This window comes from Mesocricetus auratus, unplaced genomic scaffold, assembly GCF_017639785.1.
Source record: "Mesocricetus auratus isolate SY011 unplaced genomic scaffold, BCM_Maur_2.0 Super-Scaffold_100691, whole genome shotgun sequence".
NCBI lineage: Eukaryota > Metazoa > Chordata > Mammalia > Rodentia > Cricetidae > Mesocricetus > Mesocricetus auratus.
In genome coordinates, this window is record NW_024429267.1 from 44,674,004 (window position 1) to 44,691,669 (window position 17,666).

At 45.5% G+C, this 17,666-nt stretch overlaps 1 protein-coding gene across 2 annotated transcripts; it reads right to left on the bottom strand.

The window, feature by feature from the left end:
- Positions 1-1,398: 1,398 nt before the first annotated feature.
- LOC101824087 (IQ domain-containing protein F2) lies at positions 1,399-16,422 on the bottom strand. 2 transcript variants are annotated; one of them, XM_040740198.1, is made up of 4 exons: positions 16,331-16,422; positions 16,124-16,171; positions 2,887-2,961; positions 1,399-1,841 (listed from the first exon to the last, which is right to left on the bottom strand). In XM_040740198.1, exons 1-4 carry the CDS (start codon positions 16,346-16,348, stop codon positions 1,455-1,457), a joined length of 528 nt encoding a protein of 175 aa, XP_040596132.1. In that variant the 5' UTR covers positions 16,349-16,422; the 3' UTR covers positions 1,399-1,454. The 2 variants fall into 2 exon arrangements, with proteins under 2 accessions (XP_040596132.1, XP_040596133.1); XM_040740199.1 differs by lacking the exons at positions 1,399-1,841; positions 2,887-2,961 and adding an exon at positions 15,152-15,599.
- Positions 16,423-17,666: the final 1,244 nt, after the last annotated feature.

Here is a 17,666-nt window from a genome sequence, read left to right on the forward strand (position 1 = left end):
TGCAAACACGAGATAAAATCTGGGGAATATTCAGTCGAGACACAGAGTTGAGCATAGACCTTGCTCAAATTGCACTATACTGTAGGTAAGGGAGCAGGAAGGCAGGTGGGCTCATCCCACAAGTGTTGAGGGAGGGAGGGAAAGGAGGAGGGATGGCGAGGAAAATAGATGGACGAAGGAAGAGAAGAAGCCAAACTCTGCAGAGAATTGATCATAATAAAGCATAGAATCTGAACTGGTAAAGAAAGCTAGGCACGGCAGGAGAGATGGCCTGAAAGACTAGCAGAATCTAGAGACTGAAGATCTTAACACAGAAAGAGACACTGCTGGTTATTGAGAAGCTGTGCTGGAAGGAAGGGAGGAAGTAACCAGAGACGGAGCGTTGGAGAAAGCAATTTGAACAGCATTCCATCGCAGGGGCTGAGTGTGTCTAGAACCTCACTAGCCACAATGTGAAGAGTTACATTTAAATTAAAAAGGTTAAAAACCCATTTCCCCAATTTCACTAGGTATATTTCCAGGGGGTTTCCGTGCCAGACAGTGCAACTAAAGAAGGCTCTACAAAATAGTGCTATTTTAGTATGGCCAAGGGAGCAGAATTGAGGAGCTTGGGAGGGTCGTTTGGGAGTTGGGGAAGGAGAGATGTCAGAGAGGACCTTGCTTGTTGCACAACCCTCCGGAAGAGGAGTTTGGGTGAGGGAATTGAGGGGCTGGGAGGGTCTTTTTTTAAAAACGATTTATTTTTTATTTCATGCACATTTGTGTTTGGCCTGCATGCATGTCTGTGTGAAGGTATTGGGCCCCCTGAAACTGGAGTTACAGGAGGTTGTGAGCTGCCATGTGCGTGTTGGGAACTGGAGCTGGGTCCTCTGGAAAAACAGCTTAACCGAGCTCCAGCCCTGAGCGTCCTTTTCCACTTCTTCTCAGGGTCATCTCCTTGCCTCTTGACATGCCCAGCCCCAGCCCCGGACAGCACTAAGGCCAACCTCCTGTCTTCACTTGGGGCCACACTGTGACGGCCTCATTCAGACTCTGGCATTTTCTTTAGATGCTTCCCAAAAGAGGAAACGGGAGGCTCTAGATCGCAGCCAGCCATGTCTGCAGACCCCAGAGTCAGTCAGTGCCTGCAGAGGTGTCTAGAGTTTTCATGGGATGAAGTCTTCAGATCAGTGATGAGGAGAAAGGAGGGGCCTGGGAATGGGAACTGGACTTCTGGTTGTGTCGTGGGTCAGGTCAGGTTGGGACCTAGCTGATGCTTTGATGACTGAGTGGCATGTGACCATTCCCATTCCAATATGCAAACACAGGAAAACCACACTGTGTTCTCTGTGAGAGACAACAGGAGTCAGCGAGGCCCAAGTCTCAAGGCTTCCATTAGCTGGGAACATAAACATGCGCTAACCATTTAGACCTTTACTGGGGACGGAAGACATAGTGTCCCTCCTAGTGAGCCCTCAGTGGTCAATGATCTCAATATGGAACTGCAGGTGAGTGGCAGTGATCATACAGTGACCCCGTAGGAAGGAGCAAGACTGGCAGTTGTGGTATTTCCAGTGGGCCTGGATGACGTAGATCGCACTGAGGACCTGGCAATACCGCCACTGGACGCGCCACATCCGAATCAGGGACTGCAGCTTGACCACCGCTCTCTCTGTGTGTGAGTAGTCAACCAGCGCACTCCTCCGCTTCTTCTCCAGGATCCTCCCGAGAGTCAGCCGCCACCAGCACTGAATGATCCAGGCTCTGAGGGCTGCGTGTAGCAGTGTCCTGCGCACCAGGGTGCCACGCCACCAGGCCTGGATCTTAATGGCTGCTTTAGTTTTTTTTTTTTTTAACTTTTTCTAGACAGAGATAAGAGAGGTTACTCAAGGACCTTCCTGCTACCAACCTTCGGGGTCTTCTTGGAAGGGCTCTGGACTGTCTCTTAACACTGGCTCTCCCTCGGAGAGTTCTGGGGTCTAGCAGAACTCTGATCAGGAGCCAAGAGACCTGGTAGGGGCCCTTCCCTGCCGCTGTGGACACCACCTTTTTCTCGGTGTCACCGTTCCTCTCTTTTTCTTTCTTGTTTTTTTTTTCTTTCTTCAAGACAGGGTTCCTTTCAAGACAGACAGCCTTGGCTGTTCTGGAATTCACTCTGTAGACAGGCAGGCAGAGATCTACCTGCCTCTGACTCCTGAGTGCTGGCATTTAAAGGCCGGCACCACCACCACCCAGCTGTTCCTCTCTTTTTCATTCCATGTATTCTAGGCTGGCCTTGAACTCCTTATACAGTGGAGGGCGACCTTACATTTCTTTTTCTCCTGCCTTCATCTCCCAAGGGCTGGGATGCCAGGGGGTGCACCTCCATCCTTGGCTAATAGCATCCTTCTCTTGCCTACCTCATTGCTGCCTAAGAGAAAACCAGAGTCCCTGTGTACTGGCATAAGAAGAGTTTTGCTGTAGTCACACCGCATCATCAGGGCTCACTGATTTGGGAATGTTCGCTCTCCAAATCTTTTGCCCCAAAACACACCATCTGACTACTCTCTGCAACAATCAGGTATTTCTATTTCGTAGTGTGGTTTGGAGCACTTCCTGCACGTTCTACAACTAACCTTCCTGTATTTAGACCGTTCTGCCTAATGCAGAGTATTCGTGTTCTCGGCTTCTAAACCCATGCAGTTTCTGATGGGTTTCCCTCTTCAGGTCGCTATGTCACAGTCAGACTCAGATGCAAGAGTCCAGACTGAGGAGGAGGAGACAGAGGGGAATGAGCAAATATTGACTTGGCTCTTGGTTATTTTAGACTTGGACGTACATGAGGCGGAGGCCCATGCCCCAGGACATGGATACAGATGACTTAGAGTTCTCTGCACTATGTGTAACTCTGCTCACGTGTCCTCTTACCTTTAGTTTCTTCTTCTTCCTTCGAATAATTTCCTTTTCATCTTCAATTACAGATGCAATTAAACTGCTCTTGGACTGTCACCCAAAGTAAGTGAGAAATACATATCCGTGAGTAAAACAATTCTCTGGATGGTTCTGTTCAGAGACACCCACTGCTTTAGTATCCCCTCATTCCCCTAGCCCCGTGGAGGTCAGGATGGTACCCACCCATACCCTTACTCATGCTACATCTGCTAGATCTCATGTCTCTGACACAAAACTTAAGCACCATAACCAGCCTGCGCCTACATGGTTCATTTGCCCTGATTTCTCTGCTTCCCAAGGTCTGGTATGAGTGATCCGAGGGAGGGAAAACAGAATTCACAGTGGCTTTGTGACACAGGATTAAGGTCTCTGCCTCAGACTCTCCTTTCGAATCACATATGTCCTATTGCTCCTCCTTTCTTTCTTTTCTTTTCTTTTCTTTTTTGGTTTTACAAGACAGGGTTTCTCTTGTAACTTCACTTGTATTTGGAGGCTGTCGGTCCAGCCCGGCCTCGAACTCACAGAGATCCACCTGCCTCTGCCTCCCGAGTGCTGGGATTAAAGGCATGCGCCACCACCGCCCGGCGCTCCTCCTTTCTTAAGCCCCTTCTCCCAGTGATCCCTTACTAGCTTCCTGGCCTCTACAGGCATTCCAAGTGTGTGTGTGGGAACACCCACGGACCTCAAAGTTCAAAGCTAGGATCTGCGTATGACAGAGAACATGCATTTGTCTTTCTGAGCCTGGATTACTTCACTTGGTAGAGTACTTTTGAGGCCCACCCATCTACCCATAAGTCTAGTAATTTCATTTTTTTTACAGTTGAATAAAATTCAGTTCCATGTGTGTACCACCATTTTCAGTATTCATTGTCAGTTGGTGGGCATCTAGGTTGACTATTTCCCAGCTAGTGTGAATAGAATATTGATGAACACGGTGTACAAGTATCTCTGCAGTCAGAACTAGAAGCTTCAATTCTTCTGGCTAGCAGAACAATGGATCTGACAAGATATAAACACTGGTGCCACAGTGGCACAAATATTACGGGAATAACCAACCACTTTCAGATTGGATTTTCTGCCCATTCTAGAAGATGGAACCCAAGTTTGGCATTGCTACCTGAGCCAAGAGTCCAGAGAAGGCTAGGTCACAGGCCCTAGGGGAGAACTTTGTACTTTTCTGCTAAATGGCCATAGTAATAAACATACTATAAACACCCCCTAAGCTCTTATTTTTATACCTATAGATTAGTGCATCTTTCAAGTCTTATCAAAGAAGCGTCTTTTTACAGTAGGTGAAGATTAACACGGAGACCCAGAACCCACTGAGATGGCCATTAAAGTTCTACCGTAAATATATCCGATCTGAATCTCTAAAAACGTATAAATTCAGATGTTACGCATTAAAAACTATCCTAAAAGATAATAATTTCCATCAAGAATTTCTGTAAGTCCAGTATGTTGCTATTTCTTTAAGAATCATGTGTGTATTTCATTTTGTCCAGATCCTTTCACTTACTGAATGTTTTCATAGTCTACCAATGTTGCAGGAGGCATCAGTACCTTATAATTTTCTACTGCCAAGTGGTATTCAACTGCCCGGACAACCTCGTTATACTCATCTGCACCCTCTCCACGGATGTTTGTGCTACTTGATTTTCATCTTTGTGTTATTATAAACAGTGTAGCTATAAATATCCATGCACAAATGTTCCGTGAGTAACCTCTCATTTCTATATAGCTAGGAACTGAACTTCTAGCTCTGAAGAAGCATTTGAAGAGCAGAGGCACTGTTTTCCATAGGGATCACCCACTTAAAATTTCTGCTGGTGTGTATGTAAGCTCTTAATCTTTCCTATTTTTGCCAACACTTGCTACTGACTGATGTTTTGATGAATTGTCCTTCTGGGCATGTAGGGGTATCATCTTGAAGTTTTTAGTTTTTCTTTTTAGTGTTATGTTTTAAATTAGCTGGGGGTGGAGTGAGAGGACGGGCTGGGGAATGTTTGAAAAACAGTATACAATTCTCAAAGAATTAGTAAAATATTATATTTGAAAAGACTTCTCCCTTCCCTCTCATAATTAATTCCCTTTCCATGACCCCTCCAGACATATAATACACATGTAGGTATTGATGCAAACACATGTACTCTTTTTTTTTTTTTTTTTTTTTTTGGTTTTTCGAGACAGGGTTTCTCTGTGGCTTTGGAGGCTGTCCTGGAACTCGCTCTGTAGACCAGGATGGCCTCGAACTCACAGAGATCCGCCTGCCTCTGCCTCCCGGGTGCTGGGATTAAAGGCGTGCACCACCAACGCCCGGCTCCACATGTACTCTTAAATGTAGGTTCTATACGCATATCAGAGATGTACTTAATTTTTTTTGAAACAAGTTCTCACTGTGTAACCCTGACTGTCCTGAAACTCTCTATGTAGGACAGGCTGACCTTGGACTCACAGAGATCGGCCCTCCTCGGCCCCTTGAGTGCTGGGATTAAAGGCTCCTACTGCCATATCTGATATGTTTTAACTTTTTGGGGGATTGATGATGTCAAATAAGTTATTGGCCATTTGTTTTTGGAAAAGTGTCTGTTTTTAGATCTTTTGCCTATTTTAATTTATTTATTATAATTTTCAGAGGGAATTAAAATAACTTAAAAACACGATGACGTAGGGTCAATGAGAGGGCAGAGTGGGTAGAGGCACTTGTACACAGGGCTGATGATCTGCACTTCATCTCTGAATCCACAGGGTGGCAGGAGAGGACTGAGTTCCCTAACTCTGGAGGCAGTCGACAGCAAGCCTCACAGCCTCCCACTTAAAATAATAATAAATGAATACAAGTCACAGTTTAAAGTATAAAAGACAAATAGCAATGCAGAAGAATTAAGAACCTGTTTTGTCCAATAGTCCCATAGATACTTTAAAGGAAATAAAAAATAGCAGTACTGTCAAAGCATAGAGAACAGGCTTTAGAAATCAAGAACTACAAAAGCACTTTGAATAAGAAAGCATTTGTGAGTTTCGAGGTCAGCCTGGTCCATGTAGTGAATTCCAGGGCATCCAGGGCTGTACAGAGAGTCTGTCTCAAACAACAACCAAGTAAAGCATTCCTGTTCCACATGGCCCATTGAGTTACCGCTAACTCCGGGCGTGTCTTGTGTTTACAATGACCGTGTGAGCTGTCTCCTTCCACCATGCCACCAGGTCACACACAGAACACTGGCTTCACAACACTCCAATTTTTAACTAAAAAATGTAAACACCTCATTTTTCTTCTTATATGTGTGCAGAACCTAGATCTAAAAGTAGGGGTGTGCATATCCCAGATATGTGAGTATTTATATGCATGGAAGGGCCATAAAGCACGAAAGGGAATCATGAGAGGGAAGGAAGAAGTATATATTTTATGTTACATTAATATATAAATCATATAATTTCATACTTTATTATTCTCAACAACAAAGCCTTTTCATGCTTTGGTTTTTTTTTGAGAAAGGGTCTCTCTACATAGTCCTGGCTGTGCTGAAACCCACTATGTAGACCAGGTTGGTCTTGAACTCACAGATATCCATCTGTCTCTGTCTCCCAAGAGCTGGAATTAAAGCAAATATAATAATAATAGTTATTATTATTATTATTTTGAGACAGAGTTTCTCTGTATCTCAGCCCTGCTTGTCCTGGGCTGGCCTTGAACTCACAGATATCCATCTGTCTCTGTCTCCCAAGAGCTGGAATTAAAGCAAATATAATAATAATAATAATAGTTATTATTATCATTATTTTGAGACAGAGTTTCTCTGTATCTCAGCCCTGGCTGTCCTGGGCTGGCCTTGAACTCACAGAGATCCCCCTGCCTCTGCTTTCTGAGTGCTGGGATTGGTGGCATGAGCCACCATGCTTGACACAAATAACATTTTTGCTTGCATATGGAGTGACTTTGTAGAGCAGCTGAGCCAGGGACTCCCAGGAACCCAAAGGCTCTTCCAGCATGCCTTATTTGTCCCTTTTAAAAATTAAAAATCTTTTTTAAAATTTCCCTCTCCCCTTCTCTTTTCCCTCCAACCCTTCCGTATCCTCCCTGCCCTTCTCCCTCTTAAACTCATGGCTTCTTTTTCGTTACATACATACATACAATCTACTGAGACCATTTATTGTCATTTGTATGTATGCCTATTTTGACTGAGCCCTTAGTATTGGGTAACCAATTAAGGAGCTTATCCCCGAGGAAGACTGATTTTTCCCTCACTGTCATTAGTTGCCCATAGCTTTTATCTAGGGGTGGGCCTTATGAGGTTTCCCTTAAAGTCACAGTAGTCTCAGGGCAGGAGAGAGCAGGCAGAGACAGCGAGAGAACTTGAGGCAAAAGGGGAGGGGCAAAGAGGAGGGAATGAATCCTTCTGTAAAGCCAGACTCCAGACTGTCATTCTCAAACTTGACGCATCCACAGATTTGAGGGAGAGTCAGCCTGCGGAAGTCCCCCTTGGCACCGGACTCCTCCATCCTGTGGGCTGAGATCAGGGTTTCAGATTCAGCTCTCGGTGAAACACAGCCCTTAGACAGCAGCAGTGGACTTCACTCCTGTTCTTTCTGTCCTGTTTGACTTTCCATTCTTTTTATAATAGTTTAGCCTTCCTCTGTCCCTTTCTCACTAGGGAACTGTTCAAAACTACTCAAAACATGAATGGGTTTTGTTAGTTTTTTTGAAAGCATGAGTGTTTTAATAAAAGAGATGATGTCCATGGCAATGGCCAGTTTTAGGTCTGGGTTTTCAATAGGATTCTTTAGGACTTTCCCCACTGGAGTTTGAGGAGGACCATGGAGACTAGGGACTTTTCAAAGATCGGGATCATGATGTAAAGGGCACACTGCCTGACCCAGCCTTATACAGCAGAGGGTCTCAAGTTCACCAAAAATGCTGCCCCTCCACCAAGACACTGACAGCACACACTTCCACATAGATGCACAGCATGGATACTGAGGTACCGGGAGAAACTCGATGAGGTTTACAGTTAACCAGGATCCTCTTCAATGAGATTTGTTAGGTATACATTTGCCAAGTGGACAAACAGCATCCTTGGGGCTTGTTTGGAAATACCTCAAAAACAGATCCTTCATGGTCTGTGTTCTATGGCAATTCTTATAAAAGAAAGCAATTAATCGGGGCTTGCTTACAGTTTCAGAAGTCTACTTTATGTTCATCATGGCAGGGAGCATGGAGGCTCAACGACAGACACAGTGCTGGAGAACTGAGAGTTCCACATCTGGATCCACAGGCAGCAGGAAGAGGGAAGGAGCCACTGGGCCTGGCTTGAGCTTCTGAAACCTCAAAGACCACCCCCAGTGACATACTTTCCCCTAACAAGGCACACCTACCCCAACAAGGTCATACCCACTCCAACAAGGCCAAGCCTCCTAATCCTTTCAAACAGTGTCACTCCCTAAGCATTCAAATATATGAGCCTATGGGGCTATTCTTATTCAAGCCACCACAGTCCTCTTTCTAATTTGTGTCTCTGAAGCATTTGAACATCAATGTGCTTTAAGTCTCCTTGCCCAGCAGCCCTGGCCCAGGCCCCCCAGGCAGTCCACAGCTGGTGTTCAGGGCTGGACTTGGTCTGGTGAGCCTGGCAGAAGTGGACATACCCAGCCTTGTTGCTGCCAGGGCTATGCTGCCTCCTTAGCCTTGACCCAGGAGCTCCAGTCAGGTGCATCGGAATTTTATTATGAGTTGTTGCATAGTAGACACAAGTTCATGAACAGATCTATGATTTTCGAAACATTTTCTGTCCTTGTGTGGGTAGGCTGATAGTGAGCTAGTGTGCGATGCACGAGACCTGAGTTTGGGTCCCTGCTGCCGACATAAAAAAAGCCAGTATGGTGGCACACACCTATAATCTCCCTGCTGCAGAGGCAAAGCCATGCACATGGCCATGAGGCTCGGTCTTCAAGATACTTACTTCCTTGGATATGTCCCCTGAAGCACCGTTCTGGGTCATGTGGTAGTTCTATTTTGATTTTTATAAAGGATCTTCCATATTGTTTCCCATATGGCTGTCCCAAATTTTCTCTACACTCTCGTCCACACTTTCCCTCTTGTCTTTGGATGATAACCATCCTAACAGATGTCAGGTGATGGCTCATTGTGGTTTTGATCTCTTTTTCCCAGATGGCCAGTGATGCTGACTACCTTTTCATGTACCTGTTGGCCAACTATGTGTTTTCTTCGGAAGAAAATGCCTTTTTAGGAGTTTTGCTTACCCCCCTGCCATTTTTAAAATCGGAACGTGCGTGCCTACAACTTCTCCATTCACAGCTTGTTTAGTCTGTGCAGAGTCCTTTGTGGCTCTGTATGTATTTAAGTTGGGATCTTTTTTTAGATGCTTAGAACATTCTCATTATATTTTGAAATGCTGAATTTTTTTAAAAAGCTCATTTTTTTAGAAATATTGTGTTAAGGGTGAAGTGTCATTTCAGGAACTTGAGAAACAATTCTAATATTGGATAAAGCTCAAAAAATAGAAAGATGCAAAACAAAAAGGCACACAAAGCAGTTAAAATTATCCCCTCACAGCAAAAAAAATAAGGTGTGGTTGAGTTTTTTGGTACCATGACAGATAAAAGTTTTTAAACATCTGTGGAGTTTTTGCTGTGATCATAACTGGGCTAATGTGCTCCTGTGTGTAGCCTGCCTCAGGACAGAAATATGAAAGGGGAATGCTACTGTTCCATTTGAAATGTCTCCCACCGGATTGTATTTCGAATGCTTGTTCCCCAGCTGGCAGAGCTCTTTTGAAAGGCTGTTGCAGTTTCAGGAGGTGGGACTTAGCTGGAGGAAGTGGGTTGGTAGGGTGAGTGAGCCTTTGGAAAGCTCTGCAGTTTTAGGGGATGGGACTTAGCTGGAGCAAGTGGGTTGGTAGTGTGAGTGAGCCTTGGAAGGTAGGGTGGAGCGTGACTCTTGATACCCATTGGTTTTTGCATTCTGATTTGCAGGATGGAAGCCACCTCTACCACACAGTCCCCCTGCCAGGAACTGAGCTGTCTTGCCACAACTTCCCTGCCATGATGTGCTAAAACCCTAAAATGGTTAGACCTAAAAATAAACCCTAAAGTAGGGTCTCTCTATGTAGCCCAGACTGGTCTTGAACTTGCAACTCTCCTGTCCCCACTTCCATAGTTCTAGGATTTTAGGTATGCAACACCATGCCTGACACTTTTTTCTTTTCTTTCTTCTCTCTCTCTCTCTGTCTCTCTCAGCTTTCTGGAAAAAATGAATTGAAATCTAAACTGTATTTCCAATTACTGAAATATAATATTTGTACCAGGAAGTGTCTATTCATTTTGGGACATAGCTAGGGCAGCACAGCATTCAGCTTTGTCTATTTGGTGGTCTAATTCACTAACAAAATGTCCAAGAGTGGTCAGTAAGCCACATAGCTATACTAGAGCAACAATATTGTCTTTGAACTTGGACCAAAACTCAAAGAGTATTAGTTCTTCTGAACAAATAAGCTATAACCATTTAACTGATACAGTGCCAACATTCAATTTTATTTATACTTTGAGATAGACAGTCATGTAGCTGGGGGCTGGCCTTGAACTTCTGATCCACTTGCTTCCACCTCCCATATGGGTAAGATTACCGGTGTGTGTCACCATATCTGGCTCAATATTTTTTATTATTTATTATTGTTTTGTGGTTTTGTTTGTTTGTTTTTTTCAAGACAGGGTTTCTTTGCATTGCTTTGGATCCTGCCCTGGAACTCACTCTGTAGACCAGGCTGGTCTCGAACTCGCAGAGATCTACCTGCCTTTGCCTCCTGAGAGCTGAGATTAGAGGTATGCACCACTATGCCCAGCTATGTATTTTTTAAAAATATCTTTTAGGGAGCAGAAAATTTTTTTTAACAAATTATTAGCAGTACAACTCACAGCAATCCTCCTGCCTCTCCTTCCTGAGTGCTGGGATTAAAGACATGCGCCACCAACGCCCGGCCTCAGTGAAGATTTTGATAGCTCTAGGTCATCAAAGCCCACGAGATAGAGAGAACTATCAGTCGATTCCTCCGGATCTCCATATGACGAGGTGTGTAAATCTGGCAAGACTTAATGACTGGCAGGAGAGGCAACCTCTGGACCTTCAGTGTTCTGAGGTAAAACACAGCATGCATCATCTGTGGGCACACTTTTGTCTTTTCTCAGTATCCTTGGGACCTTCGGCCTTCCCAGGCTTGCCCTCTGGGTTCTCTTCTGCTTGCCCCCTCTACATGAGGGAGAGCTTTTATCTTTGCTTCACCTGGGAGTGAGTATTTTAGTTACTTTTCTATTGCCATGACAAAACACTATGAGCAAAGTAACTTATGAAAAAGAAAGCATTTAATTTGGGGCTCACGGTTCCAGAGGACTAGAGTCTATGACCATCATGGTGGGGAGCATGGCAGTGGTCAGTCAGGCAAGGCACTGGCACGGCCTCTGAGAATTCATATCTGATCCACAAGCATGAGGCGGAGAGAGCTAACTGAGAAATGTACCTCCTCCAACAAAGCCATACCTCATTCTCTCTCTCTCTCTCTCTCTCTCTCTCTCTCTCTCTCTCTCTCTCCCTCCCTCCCTCCCTCCCTCCCTCCCTCCCTCCCTCCCTCCCTCCCTCCCTCCCTCCCTCTCTCTCTCTCTTTTGATTTTTCGAGACAGGGTTTCTCTGTGTAGCTTTGGAGCCTGTCCTGGCACTCGCTAGGTAGACCAGGCTGGCCTCGAACTCACAGAGATCCGCCTGCCTCTGCCTCCCAAGTGCTGGGATTAAAGGCGTGCGCCACCAACGCCCGGCTCATTAACCTTCTCAAACAGTTCCACCAGCTAAGAACCAAGCATTCAAATATATGAGCGTATGGGGTCATTCTCATTGCCTTTGAGAGGTCACAGCCTTGCCTCACTTCCGGTTTGCTCTTCCTGCTTCCTGTTTGTGGTGAAAGATGAGATTTTCAGCTTCCTGCTCTTGCCACAATGACGGCCACTTGACGCAGTGAGGGACTCTTATCTCTCTGGAACCCAAGTAAACTCTTTTTTCCATAAGTGGCTTTGGGTGTTGTGTTTTCTCACAACAGAAAAATAACTAATACAGTGACCATCATTGTGATCTCCTTCTGTGACATTTTCATCATTCAGAACAAAAACAAAAGTCACCACCACCAAAAAACCCTTTAGCAGCCACTAGTTTATTTATAACTCTGCAATTTACCTCTCTTGGGCATTTTATATAAATTTTATGTAACTCTGCAATATGTGTCTGTCTTTCACCTAACATAATGTTTTCAAAGTTAACTTATGTCGTAGAGCTTCTGTTTTTCACATTTATTCTCCCCGCCTCCTCTCTCTCTCTCTTTTTTTTTTTTTCCGAGGCAGGGTTTCTCTGTGGCTTTGGAGGCTGTCCTGGAACTAGCTATTGTAGACCAGGCTGGTCTCGAACTCACAGAGATCTGCCTGCCTCTGCCTCGGAGTGCTGGGATTAAAGGCGCCACCAACGCCCGAATGTGTGTGCATGTGCCGCGGGGTGTATGTGGGGGTCAGATGGCAACCTCTCCCCTCATTCTCTTATGTTTTCTAGGAATTTTGTGCAATGCGCTTTGATGATACTCACTTCCTCACTCCGCCCCGATCCATCTTCCCTTTTAGCTGACTCAACTGTGTCCTTCCCCGACCACCAAGTGCAATGTGTACGGCCAGTGTACTCTTTGGTATGTGCGGCCTTCCCTGGAGGACAGTCAACTCACCAGGCCACACCTTAAACGCACAGCAGCTAAAAGTGGCTGATAGCTCTTTATCTAGGGGTGGGACTTAATGCCCACCTCCCCTCTGTATGCTGGGGGTTTTGTCTGATGGGAGTTTATGCAGGTTTTCTACATGCTGTCTCAATTGCTGTGAATTCCTATGTGCAAGTGCCCTGCTGTGTTCAGAAACACGATTTCCTGGCAGTCAGCCATCAACTCCAGGTCTTATAATCCTCCTGCCCCTTCTTCACTGGTGATCCCTGGGCCTCGGGAGGAGGGGCTATGAAATAGGTGCCCTATTTAGGGCTGAGCCTTCTTCAGTTTGCTATTCTCTGTGCCCTGACCAGTTAGCTGTAGGTCTCTGTGTGCATTGCTATCTATTGCAAAAAGAAGCTTCTCTGCTTAGGTTTGATAGATACACTAATCTAGGGAAATCAGTTTAATACTATGTCTATTTAGCAGAGTCATAGCGGTAGGCTCTCCTGTGACTGGTCTAGTCATAGGTTCATGGCCCCAGGAATGGTGCCAGGTATGGGATTAAACTCGTGAAGTGGGCCTTAAGTTTAGTAAGAAAGTGGCTGGTTACTCATGGTACTAGTCACTAGTGACTCTTGACAGGTCAGCCATTGGTGTAGCTCACAGGGTTCACAACTAGCTAAGAGTGGTTGGTCATTCCTTTCTCCTCTGGTAGTGTGCATAGCACCTTCCAGCTCCATGAAAGTTGTGATGCCTCCTTTTGAGTAGCACCTTGATGTTTCCTTGTTCTATGACTCAAGAGTGTGGTATCTTTAGCCACAAGGTAAGGTCTTACCATCAAGTTTTGGAGGTAACCAAGAGCATTGGAAATATTCTGAAATAATTGGGGGGTCCATGTCACTCACTTGCCAACAGCTTCAAAAGACGTAACACATTCCCAGCATCAGGTTTTTGTTATCCTGTTGAGTCTAGTAGGGCATTTTTGCCCTGCAATAGGGTAATTCTAAACTCATATACGTATATGTATGTGTGTTAGAAAGAAAGCTTCTACAGTAAGGAGGCTCCTTATGAGTTTTTCAAAATATCTTCAGTGTTATCCCTCCTGTATTCCTTCTGCTATCCTTTCCTCCAGTCTGCTTCTCAGAGGACAGCTTGTGGAAGTCAGTTCTTTTTTTTCCAACATATGGATTCTGGGAATTGAACTCAGGTCTTCAGGCTTGGAGGCAAGTGCTGTGGTGATATATTATTTATTATTTATTAAAGCTTGTCTGAGGGCACAGAAATCAAAGCCAGTCTCAAGCTAGAAGGATCAGGCAGTGGTGGTACACGCCTGTAAATGCAGGGCTCAGGATTAAGAGGTAGACAGATCTCTGAGTGCAAGAGCACCCTGGGCTACTGGAGAGTGAAAGATAGCTCATGCCTTTAATCCCAGGATTTGAGAGGTGCAAAAGGTAGAGGCATTCAATCTGAGAGCTAGTCTCTAGCCGCGTTGAGGAGCACAGCAGTCTGAGAGGATCTGAGGAGCAGTGAAGTCTGAGTGTAGCTAGAGGTAAGACATAGTGGCCGACTGCTTTGCTTCTCTGATCTTCAGCTTGAAGCCTGAACCCCAAGATCAGTCTCTGGATCTTTTATTTTTCGTGTTACAAAGTGACTTTACCAGCTATGTCACCAGGCCACTCCCCGCCGCCTTTTTGGCAAGGTTTCTCCATGTAGCCCAGTTTGGCCTCCCTGACTCAACCTTGCTAACACTGGGATTAAAGGCACACCATCACATCCGGTTTCTGGTTAGCTTTTTAAGGGATTGACAAGTGGTTTCCTCCTGTCCAACAAGACTTTCCTTTTTAGCTCATCGGGTGCAGGGCTGAAGCAGGACAGAGCTAGGCTCACTCAAAGGTGGGGAGAGAGAGTCACTGGGATAAAACTGTAAAAGGGGCAAGAGCATGAACAGCACAGTGGAGAGTGAAACTGGTTATGTCTGTCTCCGAGGAATTCCAATCAGACTTTAGAAAATATTTGTTTAGTGTACAAGAATCAGTAAGGCCAGGTAATATGTGGGGTTTAACATTCAGTTTCTATTGCAACAACCTTGCTGTATAGGTCCCAGTGTTCTGACCTTTCTCGTAGAAGAGAGAAGGCAAGAAAACAACGACAAAAAATTGGAGGCTGGGGTGGTAAATGTATTATTTCTGCGCTATGAGGGTGCTCATAGTGATTATATCAAGTGTTTGATAGTAGGCAGAGAATCTGCATATCTCACATATTGCTTCAGGAACATGAAGCTTTGTCCCCTTAATTCCAACTTCAAAAGACAGAGATGGTCCCAGGGTTGTGTAATGGGATGCCTGGCTCTGCATAGATACAGATACCTTGAGCCTCATTTCTTAGTTTGGAGGTACCAGGCTCTGTGGGGATAGGGAAGGTCTTCTTCCCCTAAGGGATGTAGAGTCTGAGTCCCTGGCGTGGGATGTCCCCTATGGCATGACAATCACTGAGACTCACAAAACCAGGTCAGGTGTTTATTGAGGCACTGGAGCTAATTCTTTGTGCTACAGGCCTTTAGATGGACAGGATTTCAATGTGGAATTCTGGCTGCTTGGAAACAGCTTCGTATTGGACCTGAAAAATATCATCGTTCTGGAAGGTAATGCTTCTATCGAGGGACTGGACCACACAGAGCGTGTTGCATATTTGACTGAAATACCGACGGCACTGCCACATGCGAATCCAGGCCTGGAGCCTGACGGCCGCCTCTTCCTCGATGGCATATATTCTCAGCAGGGCCAGCCGCCGTTTAAGAAGCTGCCTGTGCAGGATGTTCCTCCACCAGCACTGAATCACCCAGGCATTGAGGGCAGCAGCCAGCAGGGTTTGCCTCACCAGGAATCCGCGCCACAAGGCCTGGATCTTACTGGCTGCTTTGGTCCTTTTTAGGTGGCGTAGTTTTGGAGGATGGCGCTAACCAAGCAAAGGACAGGACACTCAGTGGATGGGGAGATACAGGAGAGATGGATAGAGTTTTTGTCTCCACCACTGTCTTGTCCATGGCCCATCTTTGAGCCACAGTGGCCTTCTCTATAAAGTGAGGTATGCTCATACTGCGGTGTTCACAGGGGACCCAGGGGAAACACTTTCCAATCCTGAAGACCTTATGAGGACTTCGTAAAGAAGAATCATAGGATATCAGCCTGCATCTCAGTTCTGAACCAGCCCACAATTCTAGGTTCTTCTCTCACGTCATTTCCACCTCGATCATGCGGACCCATGGCAACCGCTGTCTACCTTCTCACTGCCCACCTCTCTGTGACTCACCTTCCTGTGTCCTGTGCACAGGTCACTCAGGATAGGGAAGAGATTTAAGGAACAAGAGAGCAATACTGAGCTGACTGAATGGGAACTGATATGGCGCCTCTATTTCTACAAACACTGAGGCCAGGGGTTTGAGGGGTTCTCGTTCATTTATGGTCCTGGGTCACACTTACCTTTGGTTGCCTCTCTTCCTCAAATAGATCGGATTTAGAGTCATACTTCTGCAATTTAAATGGAGAGCCACATGTAAAAGCCAGCACCCATGCAAAATCCCTGCAGTCCAGCTCCCCAGTCTTCCCCAGGGTCCCCTAGAATAGCCCATGACTTCCCTCTGCCAAGAAGCACCCCCAACCCTAGGTCAGTGGATCTGACAGTCTTACACAACATTGAGCACCCATGGCAGAGAGACGGGGCTCAGGTGATCATCCCCCTTCAGTGGCTGCTCATCCGACTCCAGCAGGTCCAGGATGACTGATGGAGGAAATGGCCATGATGTCATAAGGGCAACTGTGACCCAGGGACCAGATTGCCTTCTCCAGTATCACAGGTTTTGGATGAATAAGAAATATCTTTCTGTTTCTATCCAGGAGTGGACTAGAGTCCTTAGGGTGTGAGTCTGTCCTATCCCAAAGTTGAATTATGGTTTGGCTATATCAAGCACATTCTGTCACTGGCCACTGAGGACAGTAGTTCATGTTGTGACAAGATGGTATATGGGCCTCTGACCTCCCTTACTTATGCTCTTCTCCAACTCTCTGTCTTCCCCTGGGGATGAAGAAAATCCTTCTTTTAATGGTTGCAGAATGTTTTTTCATCTCTTCATTGCTGTGGTGAAATACCTGGGTGCTAGAACTTGATCCTGAGTTCTCTGCAAGAACAATCACTGCTCTTATTTGTTGAGTCACGTACTGGCTGTTTTGATGCCAATTGGACACTGAGAGGAGGGAGATTAGGCTGTAGGAAGCCTGTAGGGCACTTTCTTAGTAATTGGTGTGGTTTAGCCCATTGTGGATTGTGCTATCCCTGGGTTGGTGATCCTGGGATTCTATAAGAAAGCAGGCTGGGCAAGTCAGGGGGAGCAAGTCAGTAAGCAGTAAGCAGCACCCTTTATGGACTCTGAATCAGCTCCTGCCTCCAGTTTCCTGCCCAGTATGAGTTCCTATCCTGACTTCCTTCAGTGATAAACAGTGATGTGTAGCCATAAACCAAATAAATCTTTCCTCCCCAACTTGTTTTTGATCATGGTGTTTTATCATAGCAACAGTAACCCTAGCTAAGACAGAAATTGGTACCAGGAGTGGTGTGTTTATGTAACAGACCTGACCATGTTGTTTTTGGGAGGATTGTGGAAGGTCTTTGCAATGTTGGGTGGAAAAACCATTGAGTATTGAGAGCTCAGTGAGCTGTTTTGTGGGAGCTTGGAAGATAAGAATGTTGGAGGAAATGTGGATGATGGAAGTCTGGCTTGGGAAGTTTAAAGATTCTACTGGGGCCATTTGTTATTTTGAATTAAGATTCTGAGGCTCTGGTCTTCTGGGTCTGAAGAGTCAGGCATGACTAACAAGAAACCAGCACCACTGAAGTGAAACCTTTGTATTACTGGGACATTTGATGCTGGTTGTTGAGAAGAGATCAGCATTACTGAGGTGAAATCTTCTGGGAAGTGCTTCCTGAGAGCACAGCAAATGTTACAGAGGTGGCCAAGGTTGTGCCTTG